Source organism: Canis lupus, chromosome 27, assembly GCF_003254725.2.
Source record: "Canis lupus dingo isolate Sandy chromosome 27, ASM325472v2, whole genome shotgun sequence".
Lineage (NCBI taxonomy): Eukaryota > Metazoa > Chordata > Mammalia > Carnivora > Canidae > Canis > Canis lupus.
Genome location: NC_064269.1, coordinates 21,013,156 through 21,028,424, shown reverse-complemented (window position 1 = coordinate 21,028,424; position 15,269 = coordinate 21,013,156). Strand labels below are relative to the sequence as shown.

The following is a 15,269-nucleotide window of genomic DNA, read 5'->3' as shown; positions in this document are numbered from 1 at the left end:
AGGATATGGGCAAGACTCCTCAATGCACCTAGAGAGTGCATATTAGTGCAATGGAAGATAGACAGTTGCAGACAAAAGAGCTTAATTAAAATAATCAAACCCAACCCCCCAAAAAAAAATGTAAGACATCTTCTTACATTAAGTTCTGGCTACCTCATTACCAATTCTACTTCCCCACCCCTCACTCACTTAGGCCCAGTTGATTTCCTCACTGGTCCTAGTAAATGTCAAGATTTTTCCATTTCATATTACTGCCACTTGAAACACTCCTAATGGAGAAAATTTGATCTCTCAAAACATTCAGATCTTTTCTCAAATGTCCTAAATCAGAGAGGCTGTTTCTGAACACTCATACCTAATACAACTCTCTCTGCAATTTTTTCCAAGCATTTTTATTACCTGACCTGATATTTTATGTTTATTTGTCTACTGCATCTCTTCTTCATTTGAATTTAAGTTTGTTCAGTTCTCTTTCCACTGCCAAGGGCAATGTCTGTTAAGTTCAATAAAGATCTACTGACTGAATGATTAAATAAATGAACAAATGGATGAATGAGTAAATGAATAAATGAAAGAAATCTGGAACTTGACATAATAGAAATAAATGATATAAGTATTAATAGAAATGCTCCTAGATTATTTTTCATGTTAGTAACCAAAGGCCATACAAATAATATGAATAAATAATTCTTATGAATTTTTCAGAATTTATTTGGTCCTATACATTTTAATTATTTATATAATAAAACAAACTATGTTAATCTTGTCACAAAGAGGCGTGATTTTTACACACTGGTTCTTTACTTATGCTCTCTTTTGATATCACAAAAATTCTATTAACATTATATTTTAATTCCTTACCTACCATTACAATTACTCAAAGAAATGTTGCTATTTAACCATATTTTTTAAATTTTTTTATTTTTACCTTGGAACCAGGCAGTCAGCTCTCTGAAGAGTTGTGGCATCCAGTTCAAAAAGGGATGCAATGTCATTTCCATGTGGGACTGAGACTAAAGTATACATGATCTTCTCCCCCGCCTGGCGTTTCTTCTTTGAAGTTGGAAGATCCCCATCTCTCTATTGAGGAGGTACAAAGTTATTTAACTTTTAGCAGGTTTTTTTACTAAAATTTCCAATTAATTAGGAGATAAGGTTTAAATTGTCATTATTTCATTATTTCTTCATTGGATTATAAAGATGTCTGTTTCACATCATCCAGAAAGATCAGGTCAGGCCTGACAGTCTTGGAGGTAATTATTATCAATAGTGTTAAGTCACACACACTCCTGGAGGGATGGCTTGATCTGGGCAAATTATCAAAGCACTAACATTCAGAATAGTTGCATTCCCTTACCCTGTCTTAAACCTATTTACATAGTAGTTTTGGCCATTCCACATTTAAAAGAAACAGAGACAAGAAATAGTGTGTTGAATCACCTAGATTTCATAAACTTAAGAGGGGGTGGGGAGGGGTGTTCAACATGGCAGTGTCTCAGAATTCCTAACTAACTCTCAGAACACAATTGGGGCATTCACCTGGAGAGAAAAGGAATCAACAGCAATATTCCTATTCAGTTTATCAGCTTGCTTAATTAATTCCAAAAACATGCTATAATGGCATATAAGTGAAATAAAATGGGATCTTCAAAAACAGAAGCCTTCATGATAGTGTAAAACTCAATATTTCTAAAACTCCATTTTAAGCTGGCAACCACACAAGATTGGTAACTATATATTTTTTACTTCTCATGGTACCAAGTCTCAATCCCTTTGGAAGAATATGATGCACAAGAAATCAAAATACAATACAGCAAATGTAATATGAGTTTGATAATTACATAAATATAATTACTTATACATATTTATCCAAAGAAATGAAATTTTAAAATGAGAGAAGTAGAGAGAAAAAAAGAGAGTATCACTGTACCATCACAAGAAGTTGAATGAAAGTAGGAAAGAGAAGGTATTCAAAAGACCAAGGAAAGCAGCCCATGCCCAATGACAACAGTTGTTTAATGATCACTGTGAAAATGAGATATTACACCCAATCATTCTAAAATATTCACTTGAAGTTCCATCCCAAGATGGTGAATATCATGTCCTTTGCAGTTTCATTCTGATGTCTTCTGTAAATGGTATGCAAATTGGTAGCACCACTGAACCAGAGAGGAACCACTAGGGCTGCCAAACAAGAGCAAAACTGTTAGCTGCTAAATCTCACCTAGCCCAGAAGCACCTGGTAGCTCCTGTCATCTCTGGCTTATATGTCTTCTGCAGAGACCAAAATTCAGAGTTAAATGAAAGCAGGGGTCTGGGAAAATCTCCCCAGGTAGTTTGACTCGCATAACAGTTGTTTCTAAACAGTAAGTATAAACCATGCTTATTGATCAGGAAAAAAGCATACTTTCTGTACAAGAGAATGTAGAGATATAAGGAAAAATTAAGAAACAGTAAGCAAGCCATATTTTTGGATTTACACAAAGCTTCTCATGGTACCAAAGCCATTGCTGTTTTCACTAATTTTACAAAAAAGTTTTAAAGAGAGGAAGATGAGTATTATCACTTCCTTCAAACAAAGAGATGAGTGCAGTTTCCTAGAAATGATGAAGGATGAGGAAAGAAGAAGGGAGAGGAGAAGGAGAAAAACAAAAAAGAAGGACAGGGAAAGAAGAAGAAAGAGGAAGGTGCAGTGGATGGTTCAACTGGCTGCACCTCAGTCCAAGGGAACCACAGCCAGTGGCCTGGTCTGAGCCTTCAAACACTAGTCAATCCTCAAAGGATGGGCAAGAAGTCATGGCTAAGAACCTTCCTCAGGTCTTCTGAAAAAAATTCTCATGGGTCATGAGATGTATTTTCACAGTGATCTGCATTGAAAGTATGGAAGTCTGAATTGAAGACAAAATCTATGAGGGACCAAAACATCCTCACATCCTGAGAAAAGAAAATCTCAATGTCTTTAAATAATCCAATAAGAGTGATCTGGCCTGAAAAATGAGTTGGGGGAGATGGCAGCTTAGGCCCCTTGGAATCTTGAGATAGGGAAGGGTCTTTAAAGATCAGCGGTGAGCTAAGAATCTTTCCCCAATAAATTTCTGACAGTAGCTAGTCAAGCGAAATTCTATCATTTGGAATTTATTCTTCAGGGCCTTTAAAACATTTTGGTTTAATTTTAGTTATTCCCTGCTGAGATGTATACAGTTCTGTTTATTTCCAACGTTTCGAGTCTCAAAATGTATTAGGAGGAAGATCCTCAAGGAAAAAGCAATAGTTGGAATGGAAAAGTAGAAACAGGGCAAAGGAAAGGGAAATGAATGTGATACTCTAGAAGAAAAACAGGAGTATATAAGAGAAATACAACACTAAAGGCACCACCCCTGAAAGAAACAGCTAATAAATTCGTTTTCAAACAACTTATCCAATTTAAAAATGGTTGAAAGATCTGAACAGACACCTTACCAAAAAAAAAAAAAAAAACACGTAGAGATGGCAAATAAACCTATGGAAAGATGCTCAGAATCATACATCATCAGGGAGTTGCAAATTACATAATGAGATGCCACTCACAACAATGAGATAACTACATACACACCTATTAGAAAGGATAAATCCAAAACACTAAGGACTCCAAATGCTGACAGAGATGTAGAGCAACAGAAATGCACTCATTGTTGGTGGGAATGGAAAATGATCCAACTACATTAGAAGACTGTTTGGTGGCTTCCCACAAAATAAAACATACTCTGTACCATATGATCCAGGAATCATGCTCCTTAGTATTTACCAAAATATGCACATAAAACTTGCACATAGATGTCTATAGCAGCTCTACTTGTAATTGCCAAAACACGGAAGTAACCAAGATGTCCTGTGGTAGGCAAATGGGTAAACAAACTGTGGGCCATCCAGACAATGGAATATTATTCAATGCTAAAAAGAAATGAGCTATCAAGCCACAAAGAAATCACTGAACCTTAAATGTATATTGCCAAGTGAAAGAAGCCAATCTGAAAAGACTACCTACTGTATGATTCCATTCCAAAAAAGGCAAAGCCATAAAGACAACAAAAAGATCAATAGTTGCCTGGGAGTAGGGGGGAGAAAGGAATGAAAAGGCCGAGCACATGGGATTTTTAAAACAGTGGAGCAGTGGAACTATTCTGGATGATATTATAATAAAGAATAGATGTCAAATGGTGGCTACTTTTATCAAAATTCAGAGAATGTACCATGCCAAGAGTGAACCCCAATATAAATTATGGATTTGGGATGGTAATAATATGTTAAAGTAGGTTAATTTGTGTAATAAATGTACCACTCTGGCACCAAATGTTGATATGGGAGAGGCTGTGCTTGTATGGTAGCAGTGGTATATGGAAATCTGTACTTTCCACTGAATTTTGCTATGATCCTAAAACTTCCCTAAAAAATAATGTCTATTTAAAAAACAAAACAAAACAGCAACACCAGAATGAGAGAAAATATTTGTAAGTCATATACCTGATAAGAGGCTTATATCCAGAAAATATATAGAACATTTACAACTCAATAATAAAGACAACCCAATTAAAAATTGAGCAAAAGACATGGACATTTTTCCATAGAAGATATTCAAATGGCCAATAAGCACATGAAAAGATGGTCAACATCATTACTAATTAGTAAAATGCACTAGGACAGCTATCACCAAAGAGTCAGATGATAATAAGTATCAGTGAGAATGCAGAGAAATTGTAATGGTCATATATTGGGAGGACATAAAATGGTGTGACCATTTAAGAAGATTCTGTATGGGGATCCCTGGGTGGCGCAGCGGTTTAGCGCCTGTCTTTGGCCCAGGGCGCGATCCTGGAGACCCGGGATCGAATCCCACATCGGGCTCCCGGTGCATGGAGCCTGCTCCTCCCTCTGCCTGTGTCTCTGCCTCTCTCTCTCTCTCTGTGTGACTATCTTAAAAATAAACATTGTATTAAAAAAAACAAAAGAAAAAAAAATATTCTGTATGTTAGTAAATTGAACACCAATAAAAAATAAATTTAAAAAAAATCGACAAAAAAAAAAAAAGAAGAAGAGTTTGACAGTTTGTCAAATGTTAAGCATATAACCAACAATTCTAAGTCTAGGTATCTATCCAAGTAAAATGAAAATATATTTCCACACCAAAACTTGTCCATAAGCGTTCACAGCAGCATTTATAAAAGCCACGATGTGGACACAATCCAAATGTCCATCAAATAATGAATGGATAAACAAAATGTAGTATATGCACACAATAGAATATTATTTGGTCATAAAAGGCATAAAGTACAGATACATGCTGCAGCATGCATGAACTCTGAAAATATTATGCTAAGTGAAAGAAGCCAGACACAAAAGGCCAAATATTGTATGAGCCTATATATGAAATGTCCAGAATAGGCAGATCCATAGAGTAATTCATGGCTGCCAGGGCCTGGGGGAGGGAAAGATGGGGAGTGACTGCTAATGGATTTAGGCTTTCTTCTGCAGGTAAGAAAAATGTTGTAGAATTAGATAGTGGCTATAATTTTGGAGTTCTATGAATGTATTAAAAACCACTGATTTATATATTTTAAATAGGAGAATTTTATGGTATGTGAATTACATCTCAATAAATTTGTGGAAGGCAGAAAGGGAGGGAGAGAGGCTGGAAGGGAGGGAAGGGGAGAGGAAGAGACAGGGAGGGAAAAGGAACAAGGAAGGGAAGTGGGGAAGAGAAAAGGGGGGAAAGAAAAAATGGAAGGAACAAACGAATGAAAAAAGTCAGAAGTATGCTATTTCATTGATGTCTGCCATGTAGCTTGACATGAAAATTCAGATGTTACACTAAGATATAGATGGCAAAGCAGCAGTTTTCCCTGGAACATAACAGTGACACAAGAACCACACTTCTATCAGACCACAAATAGCTGAAGCCAAGAAAGTCGCAAGAAGCCCTACAGAATCCTCTTATACAGGGCTTAGGAGAATACCATTTGCAATGAGGAATTCCTTCTCTATGGTAAAAATGGTGGTGACATCTGAATATTGAAAATGATAATGACTGGGATATCTGAGTGGCTCAGTGGTTGAGCATCTGCCTTCGGCTCAGGTCGTGATCCCAGGACCCTGGGATTGAGTCCAGCATCAAGCTCCCCACAGGGCATCTGCTTCTCCCTCTATGTTTCTTCCTCTCTCTGTGTCTCTCATGAATGAATAAATAAAATATTTTTTAAAATGATAATGACTATGATGAAGAAGAAAATCAAGAGAGGAGAAAGGAGAAGGTTTAAGAAGAGGAAGTGATAATTCTAAAAGAAAGAAGAGAAAGTTTGCTTTAGTTTTACCCTCATAAGATGAAGAGTTGAAGAGAAACAGACCAGGAAAATTGTAGTCACAAAGAAATATCATTAAAGAGCTTGTTTTTTAGACTCTACAATGCTATTGCAGCCAAAAGAAAGAACCACCAACATAATGAATATTAATTAATACATGTGAGAGAAGACTGCCTCATAATGTAGGAACACAGAAATAATGGACAAGATCAGTCAATTGTAGGAATAACCCAAAGGATTTTTCAAATATGTAGGCAAAGGGATTTGAGAGCAAGTGGCTTCAGTAGATTATTAGAAAGGCACAATTAAAATATGACTTTAATTAAGGAAAATAAAATTTAATCAATTATAATGAACCATGTTTGGAGAAAGGCTTTTATTAACAGAAGATGAACATGTAACCTAAATAAATAAGAGACTTGGTGAACAAAATTTGACAGTTTCTCTCATCATTGCTAGTGCAGATGCAAAAAATTAATATTCTGGTCTTTTTAGAGAAATATCATATTCCTAAAAAGAATATGTGTCTTCTAATTTCCTGAGCCTCCTGCACACCAATCTTCTAATTATAACTTAGCTTTTGCTATAGATTTTCCTTCAAGGAAAATGCACTAACTGACCCAACAATTCATATTTACTTAGCAATTGAAAGTTGGCATTGTGGTTTATACATCATCACTTGAGAGTTCATTTAGTACAAGTCAATCCTACTGTATATACTCTCCTTTGGAAATGCTCATAAAACACATTTTCTAGACTTAAAAAAGAAAGCAGATTCAGGTTCCTAGATTGTCCTCCTACACCATCCCCTTTGGTAATACATGGGTTCCTAACAAGAGTAGTCAGGAACCTCTCTATTTTGACACTTTTATAATGAATAATAAAAATGTTTTCCAAACATAGAAAAACCTTGCTTATTAGGGCTAATTAAAAGAGGTCACTCTGAATTACTCATACTACTTAAGAACTGTGGTTTAATTTTAATTACATAGGATAAAGTGGAATGTACAACTACACCCCGAAATAATTTGCTTAGGTCCCCCAGGGCGGAAGGGGGGAGCTTTAATGGATAGATAAGATCCATTTGTAAGTAATAAAACAATTGTTTATGTGTGAAAAGAACTTCTAACATCTTTAGCAGTTTTTTAAAGCATTGCTGTGTATATTTTGCTGTTAATCTCTGCTAATTTGCTTAACAAACTCTCCTTCATAAATAGTTCAACAGTAAATTCCAAGACAGCCTCTCAAATTTTGTAAACAATAAAACATGAATGATGAGTTATAAATATACAATTGTTTAAATGTATGGATCAAGCTTCAACCTATAAGAAAAATCAATATTATATTTCTATAATATGAAGGCAGTTCTGTTCAAAATTGTGTGCCTGTGGCTTTTGTTTATAAACCCATATTTTTTTGTAGGTAAGAAAAAAGACACTAAAACACCAGTTCCCGGCACAGAATTACAGAAGTGAAATGCCCTCCCTTGCATTGCAAAAATACATTTAAGGTATAGCAGAGCTTAACAGATTGTTAGATTTAATATCAGCTAGCTATCCAAAACACTCAATTTAGGGAACGCAGAGCCTCGGAATGTTAACCTAGTCTGCTGAGCTCTTATAAAACTGGCATTTTTGCTTGGAAGGAAATGCACACAGCCTCTCGGGTTATACAAGTCAAAAATCCCCTTATGAGAAAACAGCCCAGTAAACGAACGGCTTGCCTGGCTTCTCCTGCCTGTCCTGGGGCCTGCCAGTGGAGGCACAGCAGTTAGCCTCCTGTAACACCTTCTCTGTTGACTCATTTGTGAGTCATCGAATTTTTAGCAGAGACATCACGTTGCAATTCTGTTGTTAGGAGCCAGAGACATTCTGTAAGAAAGAATGTATGCATCTTCAGGGCTGATGCAGACCTGTGTGTGGCCACAGCCAAGGCAGCATAATGATGTGCAGCCCCTCCAGGGCTCACACTGCTGACTTTATGTAACAGACATAACCCTGCCATTTAAAGCTGCAGACACTTCTCTTGGCTAGTTCCTTAAGAATCTGGTACTCTTAAATTCATTCCTCCTATGACCCTTTTTTCTTTCTTTCCCTTATAACCTTACCACTGATGAATATAGAGATCTATAAAATAGAATCTATAAAATAGAATCTATAAAATAGATCTATAAAATAGAATTTTCCAATACATTTCAGCCAAGTATCATGGTTCCTATAACACTGCTATTGATATATGCCTATGCACAAAGACTGGTGGTTCTCAATAGGCAGAGAGTTTGGACCCCAGGGAGCCATTCAGCAATTCCCAGGTGCATTTTTAGTTGCCACAACGGGGGTCAGAGACGACCGCAACTGGCATCTTGTGAGCAGAGTCCATGGATCTGCTAAACACACTACAGTGCAAAGGACAGTCCCCCACAATAAAGAATTATCTGGGCCAAAATATCAATATTGCTGAGGTTGAGAATTCCCAGCATAGACAAAAGGCACTCCCTTGAAAAATCAGATCACATTCCACATCAATATGGTAATGTGAAAATGGGTGGTGTTATTCAAAAAAAAAAAAAAAATCCCCTTCAAAGAGCCATTTGAAAAGATGCAGCCTTTCAAGAAGAAGAAACTAATGACTGTCAGGTTCCCAGCTGGGCTTGACACAGTTCCAATGTTTACAGGGTCCCTGTGGATGCTGTACATTTGTAAGATTGGAAATAATAGGCTCCTTTGTAGAATAAATACAGCAATTTGGGTCTTAATGGGAGCTCTGACACACACCACCTCATTTCAGTGGCACCATGCATTAACCTTTGAGACTTCAAAAATGGAAGGCAACATTTTGATAAAGGTTTCTAAATTACAGGAAAAAATATTAACTGGGTATTAAATAGACAACATAAGGGAAAATTTGGAAAGAAAAATAATTAGCATGGTCACAGTGAACTCAGTGTTACTGGAACCCAGATCTGAGGTGAGATGGCATTCTGTTTGGGGAAATTGATTTCATTTTTCACAGGCTAAGCTCTAAATGCTCTTTTGTTTTTTTTTTTTTAGACAGAAACATAATTATTGCTAGGTGGCAAACGGTCTATAAAATGAGAAGCCATATTGTTAGCTTTACTGTTCCATATTTTCAGTTTTATTTACTTTCAAGTTAGGGACTAAGAAAAAAAATAAATCAAATGTCTCCAGTTGGATCTCTCTCTGAGATGGCAGATGAGATCCAGCTATACACTTTTAGAGCAAAGCAGACCCACCTGTGTTACATGCAATTAAAGTACTGCTGATAACAACTGCCTTGCAGAAAAGTGCCCTTTCTCACCTTTAGGTGAATGAAGAACTTGTATTTCAGAATATAAAGGGAAAAAGTCTATTAAGTCTAAGTAAAAGCTTGATGGACACAAACAGCAAATTTCACCATGGATTCATTACTTTATCTGATTGAATTTTAACCTCTGGCATATAGGTGACGTACACAGAGCAAACATCCTCATCATTATTCAGGTAAGAAACAGAGTAAATGAAGTCTAAGTAAAAGCTTGATGGACACAAACAGCAAATTTCACCATTGATTCATTACTTATATTCCCCAAGCTGTCCATAAACCTTCATACTCTATCTCTCCTACTCAGCTCTGCCCAGAAGCATCAGTAGCATCACCAAATAGTATGTAGCTGAAAGGAGATAAGCAGAGATGTAATTCAATTGCACGATTTGAAGCTCTGATGTGATGCCCTTTTAATAGAAACAACATATATTTTTAGCCTACTAACATCTTTTATTCAAAAAGTTTCCCTTTATCTGATTGAATTTTAACCTCATGGTATATAGGTAACGTACATAGGGCAAACATCCTCATCTCATCATTCAAGTAGGAAACAGTCTCGAGAAGGCTATCTGACATGTGCAAGGCCACACAAGTTAATGGTGGTGCTAGAAGTACAACTCCCTTGGCTCTATACAAGGCTGAAGAAGTCATATAAAGTATCATAAAAAACGACCTTGAGAAAGAGAAAAGCAACCCTGGATATCTGACAGTTGGCCTGGTATGATCCAGCAGGTTCAGTGTTGCCAGGGGCACCCTGACTCTCAGAGACAGGCCACAGGGTCCTCCTCTGAACATGAATGATTTCACAGAACATCACATCCAACAAGGCTGCCCCTAACTAGGATGGATAAAAAAAAAAAAACAACAACAACAACACTCCATAATCATGTCTGAACACTGACAAAATGTGAATGTCGTTCAAGCCATAAAAACTACTTAGGATGAGTGCTTCCTCTTTAGCACTAACAACCTTGGCCTGGCTCTCATCTGCCCTCCCCATAGATAAAATGTATTAAGATATTTCCTCTTCCTGACAGCATTCCTATCCACAGTACACCCCACTTCCTTAAATCCTCCACAAAATTATCTTGTACAAGCCCAAATCCTACCACAGGTTCCTACTAACACCCTCTGAGAGGCCCCACAGTTTCCAGGGATATAAGTACAATGTGTAATTAATTCTACACTTGTTAAAGAACAGGTGTGTTCCTGGTGGTCTTTGGCTAGAGACCATTGACCAGTAAGTATATAATAAGAACCGAAGACTCAACTTTTAAATATAGGGGCAGCCCAGGTGGCTCAGTAGTTTAGCACCACCCTTGGCCCAGGGCGTGATCCTGGACACCCGGAACCCAGCGCCACATCAAGCTCCCTGCATGGAGCCTGCTTCTCTCTCTGCCTGTGTCTCTGCGCCTCTCTGTGTGTGTGTCTCTCATGAATAAATAAAATCTTTAAAAAAACAAAACTTTTAAACATGGTTATGGATGGCATTTTTCTAAATCATAAGAAAATAAGAACCCAACAATCCTGGGCTAGCTCTTTGAAAACCAAGGAGAAGAGTCCACACAGGGGGATAAAACTGAATTAGAAATGAGGGATCCAATTGATCTAACAAGCCTATTTCTATGGTTAGGAACATTTTGACACAAATTAAAGTTTTCTTTGGGCTAATGACTTGATACTTCAGCTTTATTTCTATTGTAAACCTGATAGTCAGATAGAGAAAGAAGTCAAATAGGATTGACTCAGATCCAGAAATTCTGATTTGATTCACCTCCCCGTATCAATATCCTTATAAAACATAAAGCTGAGAACCAATGTAAAGGCAGTAGTCATTTCAATTAAATATTCCAACCCTTTCTGTCAAAGGGTAGAATTTTGAATGATGCAGTAATAATTCTAGCAATTCCAAAAGAGACTGCTAAGCTCCTAAGAAAATTAAATTATAGACTGTGTCTACTTTACATCAAAATATCTAGCTAAATTGCTAAAATAGAGATATATAGATATGTATATATATCCAGCCCATCAACCAGGTTTTGTCTGTATCACATCAAATTATCCTCAATTTCAGAATTTTCCATTGAATTAAGTCATGTTGTTGTCATAAAGTCATCTTCTTTACAATGTTGAAGAGCCAGCTGAATAATAAATATCTTAATGAAAATTGGCTTTAAAATAAGATTGAGATTTTTTTTTGAGTAGCATGCTTTAGAGTATCAGAAAAATCAGTCATATAGTTTTTTGATGCCTCAATTTCTCCCCATAAATAGAACCCAAATTATTTTCAGCCAGAAAGGATTGTCCTGTTGCCCTCTTTTAATATCATACTATAAATCAATTTCTCTTTCCGAACTTCTATGCACTTCTGAAAACTAAACCTAGACCTGCCATATCTCCCAGATGCCCACTGACTTCAGTGCTTTATCGTAAACAGCCTCCAAGTTGCTAGAAATCTCCCTAAATACCCATTATTGGACATCTTTTTATAATGTCAGCCATATCATCTTTTACTTTTATAGTCAGAGAATCTCTCTCAGAATCCCTAGTCTTCAAATTTTCTATGAACTTTTTAATTCATTCACATAAACTATAAACAATATATTTGGAATTTGTTGGGGAAAAAAATCATTCCACTCACCAAATTTTTTCCTTCATTTTGAGCATCTCGATAATCAGGATTAAGCTAAAAAACAAAACAAAACCAGTTTTGAATCACTATTAAAAGCATATTAACAAGACCAATTACCTTTAATTCAGTTCACTATTGTATCCTCAACTAAATTTAATATTTAAAAAAAAAACTAAGGAAGTAAAGCATTACTAAATATGACAATTTAAAACATTACCCTCAAACTCTAGTTTCAGGAGACATGATCTAAAATGCCATGTTCATGGCTTTTATTTTTATTAGAACAGTTGACATCTTTGAGCAAGTGAGAGCTGATAATCTCACATCCTCTGAGGAAGGCTTCAAGAGAGTCCATCATTTTGCCCACCACAAAATCTGCCATTAACTGATAACTCATTTTTTAAAAGCAGACCCAAAGGAATGTCTTTGTAACAATGATTCAAGATCATGCTCCACATTCTATATACGCAAGAAAAGAAAATCAAGTAAAAGAAGAACTATATATATGATATGAGGTTGTTAAATCATGAGTATTGTGGGGCTCAGGGGTCAATCCAACAAAGATGGATGAGTTCTGTATATGCTGAGTGTTGGCCCATGCATTTCCAGCTGGCCAGAATCTATACCTCCTGACTCCCACCTGATGACACAGTCCCAAAAGGATGTCTGTATTGTACTGAAATCACTAGTTCATAATCTGTAAAACAACATAATTATAGATGTGTCTCCCTAAATCATGAGTTGTTCACTGGATTTTAACGATATTAATAGGAATTGATTGGTGTATATAATATACAACCGCAAGCATTAAAGTCACCATTTAAAATGTAAGGTCAAGGGACGCCTCGATGGCTCAGTGGTTGAGCGTCTGCCTTTGGCTCAGGGCATGATCCCGGAGTCCGGGATTGAGTCCCACATCGGGCCGCCTGCGAGGAGCCTGCTTGTCCCTCTGCCTATGTCTCTGCCTCTCTCTGTGTGTCTCTCATGAATAAATAAAAATTAAAAAATGAATAAATAAATAAATAATACATAAATAAAATGTAAGGTCAAGAGTCTTTCTCAGAACAACACTTGGCTAGTAGCCCTGAGGAAGGTCCTCTCGACTTACTACTCAATATCAATGAAGGTGCTGAAAGGATCATAAGCAAAACAGAACAAAACAAAAAAGTTCCAATCTCACTGAAAACAAGACTGAAAAACAACTTAAGCTCAAAGCTACGATGGACTGACAGTATTCACACAGCAGCTGGTGTGTGGGGAGAAGCAGACATTTCCCTGGGTTTTATCTCGTGGCATACCTCAACCTCACTGCAAACTAATAGCTTCGTGAACACAGTCAGGATACTTGCTGTGGTCGCCCCTGTTCATCCATTTACTCAGAGACTCCAAGTATTTGGCCACCAAAAACCTACACAGAAGTGTGTACCGCTGAGAAGCATCGTCAGCCTGAGCAGACACCTGTCTCCCCAGGGCACCCATCCACTGTCCCGGAACCTCTACCTTCTCATGACCACAGAAATGTGACAAAGCTCAGAAAACAAATGAACAGAGTCAAGGGGGCAGGAGATAGCAGAAGGCTTTCTTGAGAATCACTGTCTAAAGAGAAGAGAAAGAACAGTGTCTTCATATGTGGAAATTACACTGCCCAATATGGTACAAATGGTAAAGGGGCAGGAGAGAGAAGCAAGTGCTACAGAGCCCAGGTAGGCAGAGGTGCCATCTGCTGGACCTGAGACCTACACCAGCAGCGTGTCCTATGGTTGGCCTTTTGTCTGAAGACTGAGAAAAAAAGATGGAGAGTTTTAAGAAATACAACAAAAAGACTATCCACTCAACCCATCTGGTTCTGCATGGAGCCCACTAGTCTGAGAATAAGGAAGGAAGGAAAGAAAAAACAACATGGGACTGATTAAAAAGCATGGATGTTAGAAGGCGAAATTCTTTTCTGAGAATCTTTCTGAATATTTTCTATGGTATGATGCAAAATAAACTTTCAGGAAATGGCTTGGCATATTCAAGAGAGTGTAAGTAAACATTTCCTCTATGTAAAGACAACAGAATAAAATGAGCAGCAGAAAATATAATACAAAAATAATTACATAAATAATATCAAAACATAAAGAATTATAAAAAAGAAGTTAAGAAGGATTTCACTAAAAATGAAAACACAAATACAAAATTAAACTCCATGTTGGCAGCAATAAAAAAAAGCACAGTTGATGCTGCAGGAAATGAGTGATGCAAAGCATAAAAAAATTGAACAGCCATCTCTCAATACAGAGGAAAGGTATAAAAAAATAAAAATTAGTATAAAGCAAATAGTCATTGGAGGACCAGAGAAGGGCCTATCAATTAATGGATGACAGTTGTACTGAAAAGGAAGAGAAAGCTGGTGGGATACAAGAAATGATCAAAGATAACACAAAATAAAGCTTTGCTCAGCTGAAGAACTGTGTATGGAAAGGTTACCATACCCCAGGAAAATCAACCAAAACAGACTGACACATTCATTTGAGGACAATGAGCAGGGAACACAAAAGGGAAAACAATGCTAGGGACAAAAAATAGAGTCAGAAATTAGGTTTAGACAAAAATGCTTACCATGTGACAGGAGAAAGGATAAATAAAATGTGGCATGTTCAAACAATGGACTGCTACTCAGTAAAAAACATGATGAGCTACTGATACGACAATATGGCTGGATCTCAAAAATACATACAATGGAATACTGTTCAGCTATAAAAAAGAATGAAATCTTGTCATTTGCAACAATATGGATGAACCTTGACAACACTGTGCTAACTGAAATACATCAGAGAAAGACCCATACTGTATGATCTCACTTACACATGGAACCTGAAACAAAGAGAACTCATGGATACAAAGAACGGTGGGTTGCCAGAGGTGGGAGATGGGGAATGAGTGATGTGGGTGAAGGTGGTCAAAAGGAACAAACTCCAATTATAAGAAAGTAAGTCTTG

General features: G+C 36.9%; 1 protein-coding gene across 3 annotated transcripts in view; it reads right to left on the bottom strand.

Annotated features, from left to right (window-relative positions):
* ITPR2 (inositol 1,4,5-trisphosphate receptor type 2) overlaps positions 1 to 15,269 on the bottom strand; it is a 472,019-nt gene that overhangs the window by 340,932 nt on the left and 115,818 nt on the right. For all 3 annotated transcript variants that reach the window (XM_025455430.3, XM_025455431.3, XM_049102671.1), the window contains 2 exons: positions 12,298 to 12,342; positions 929 to 1,080 (listed from right to left, as the gene is read on the bottom strand). In XM_025455430.3, coding sequence (XP_025311215.1) covers positions 929 to 1,080; positions 12,298 to 12,342 — 197 coding nt within the window. The remainder of the gene's footprint in view (positions 1 to 928; positions 1,081 to 12,297; positions 12,343 to 15,269) is intronic.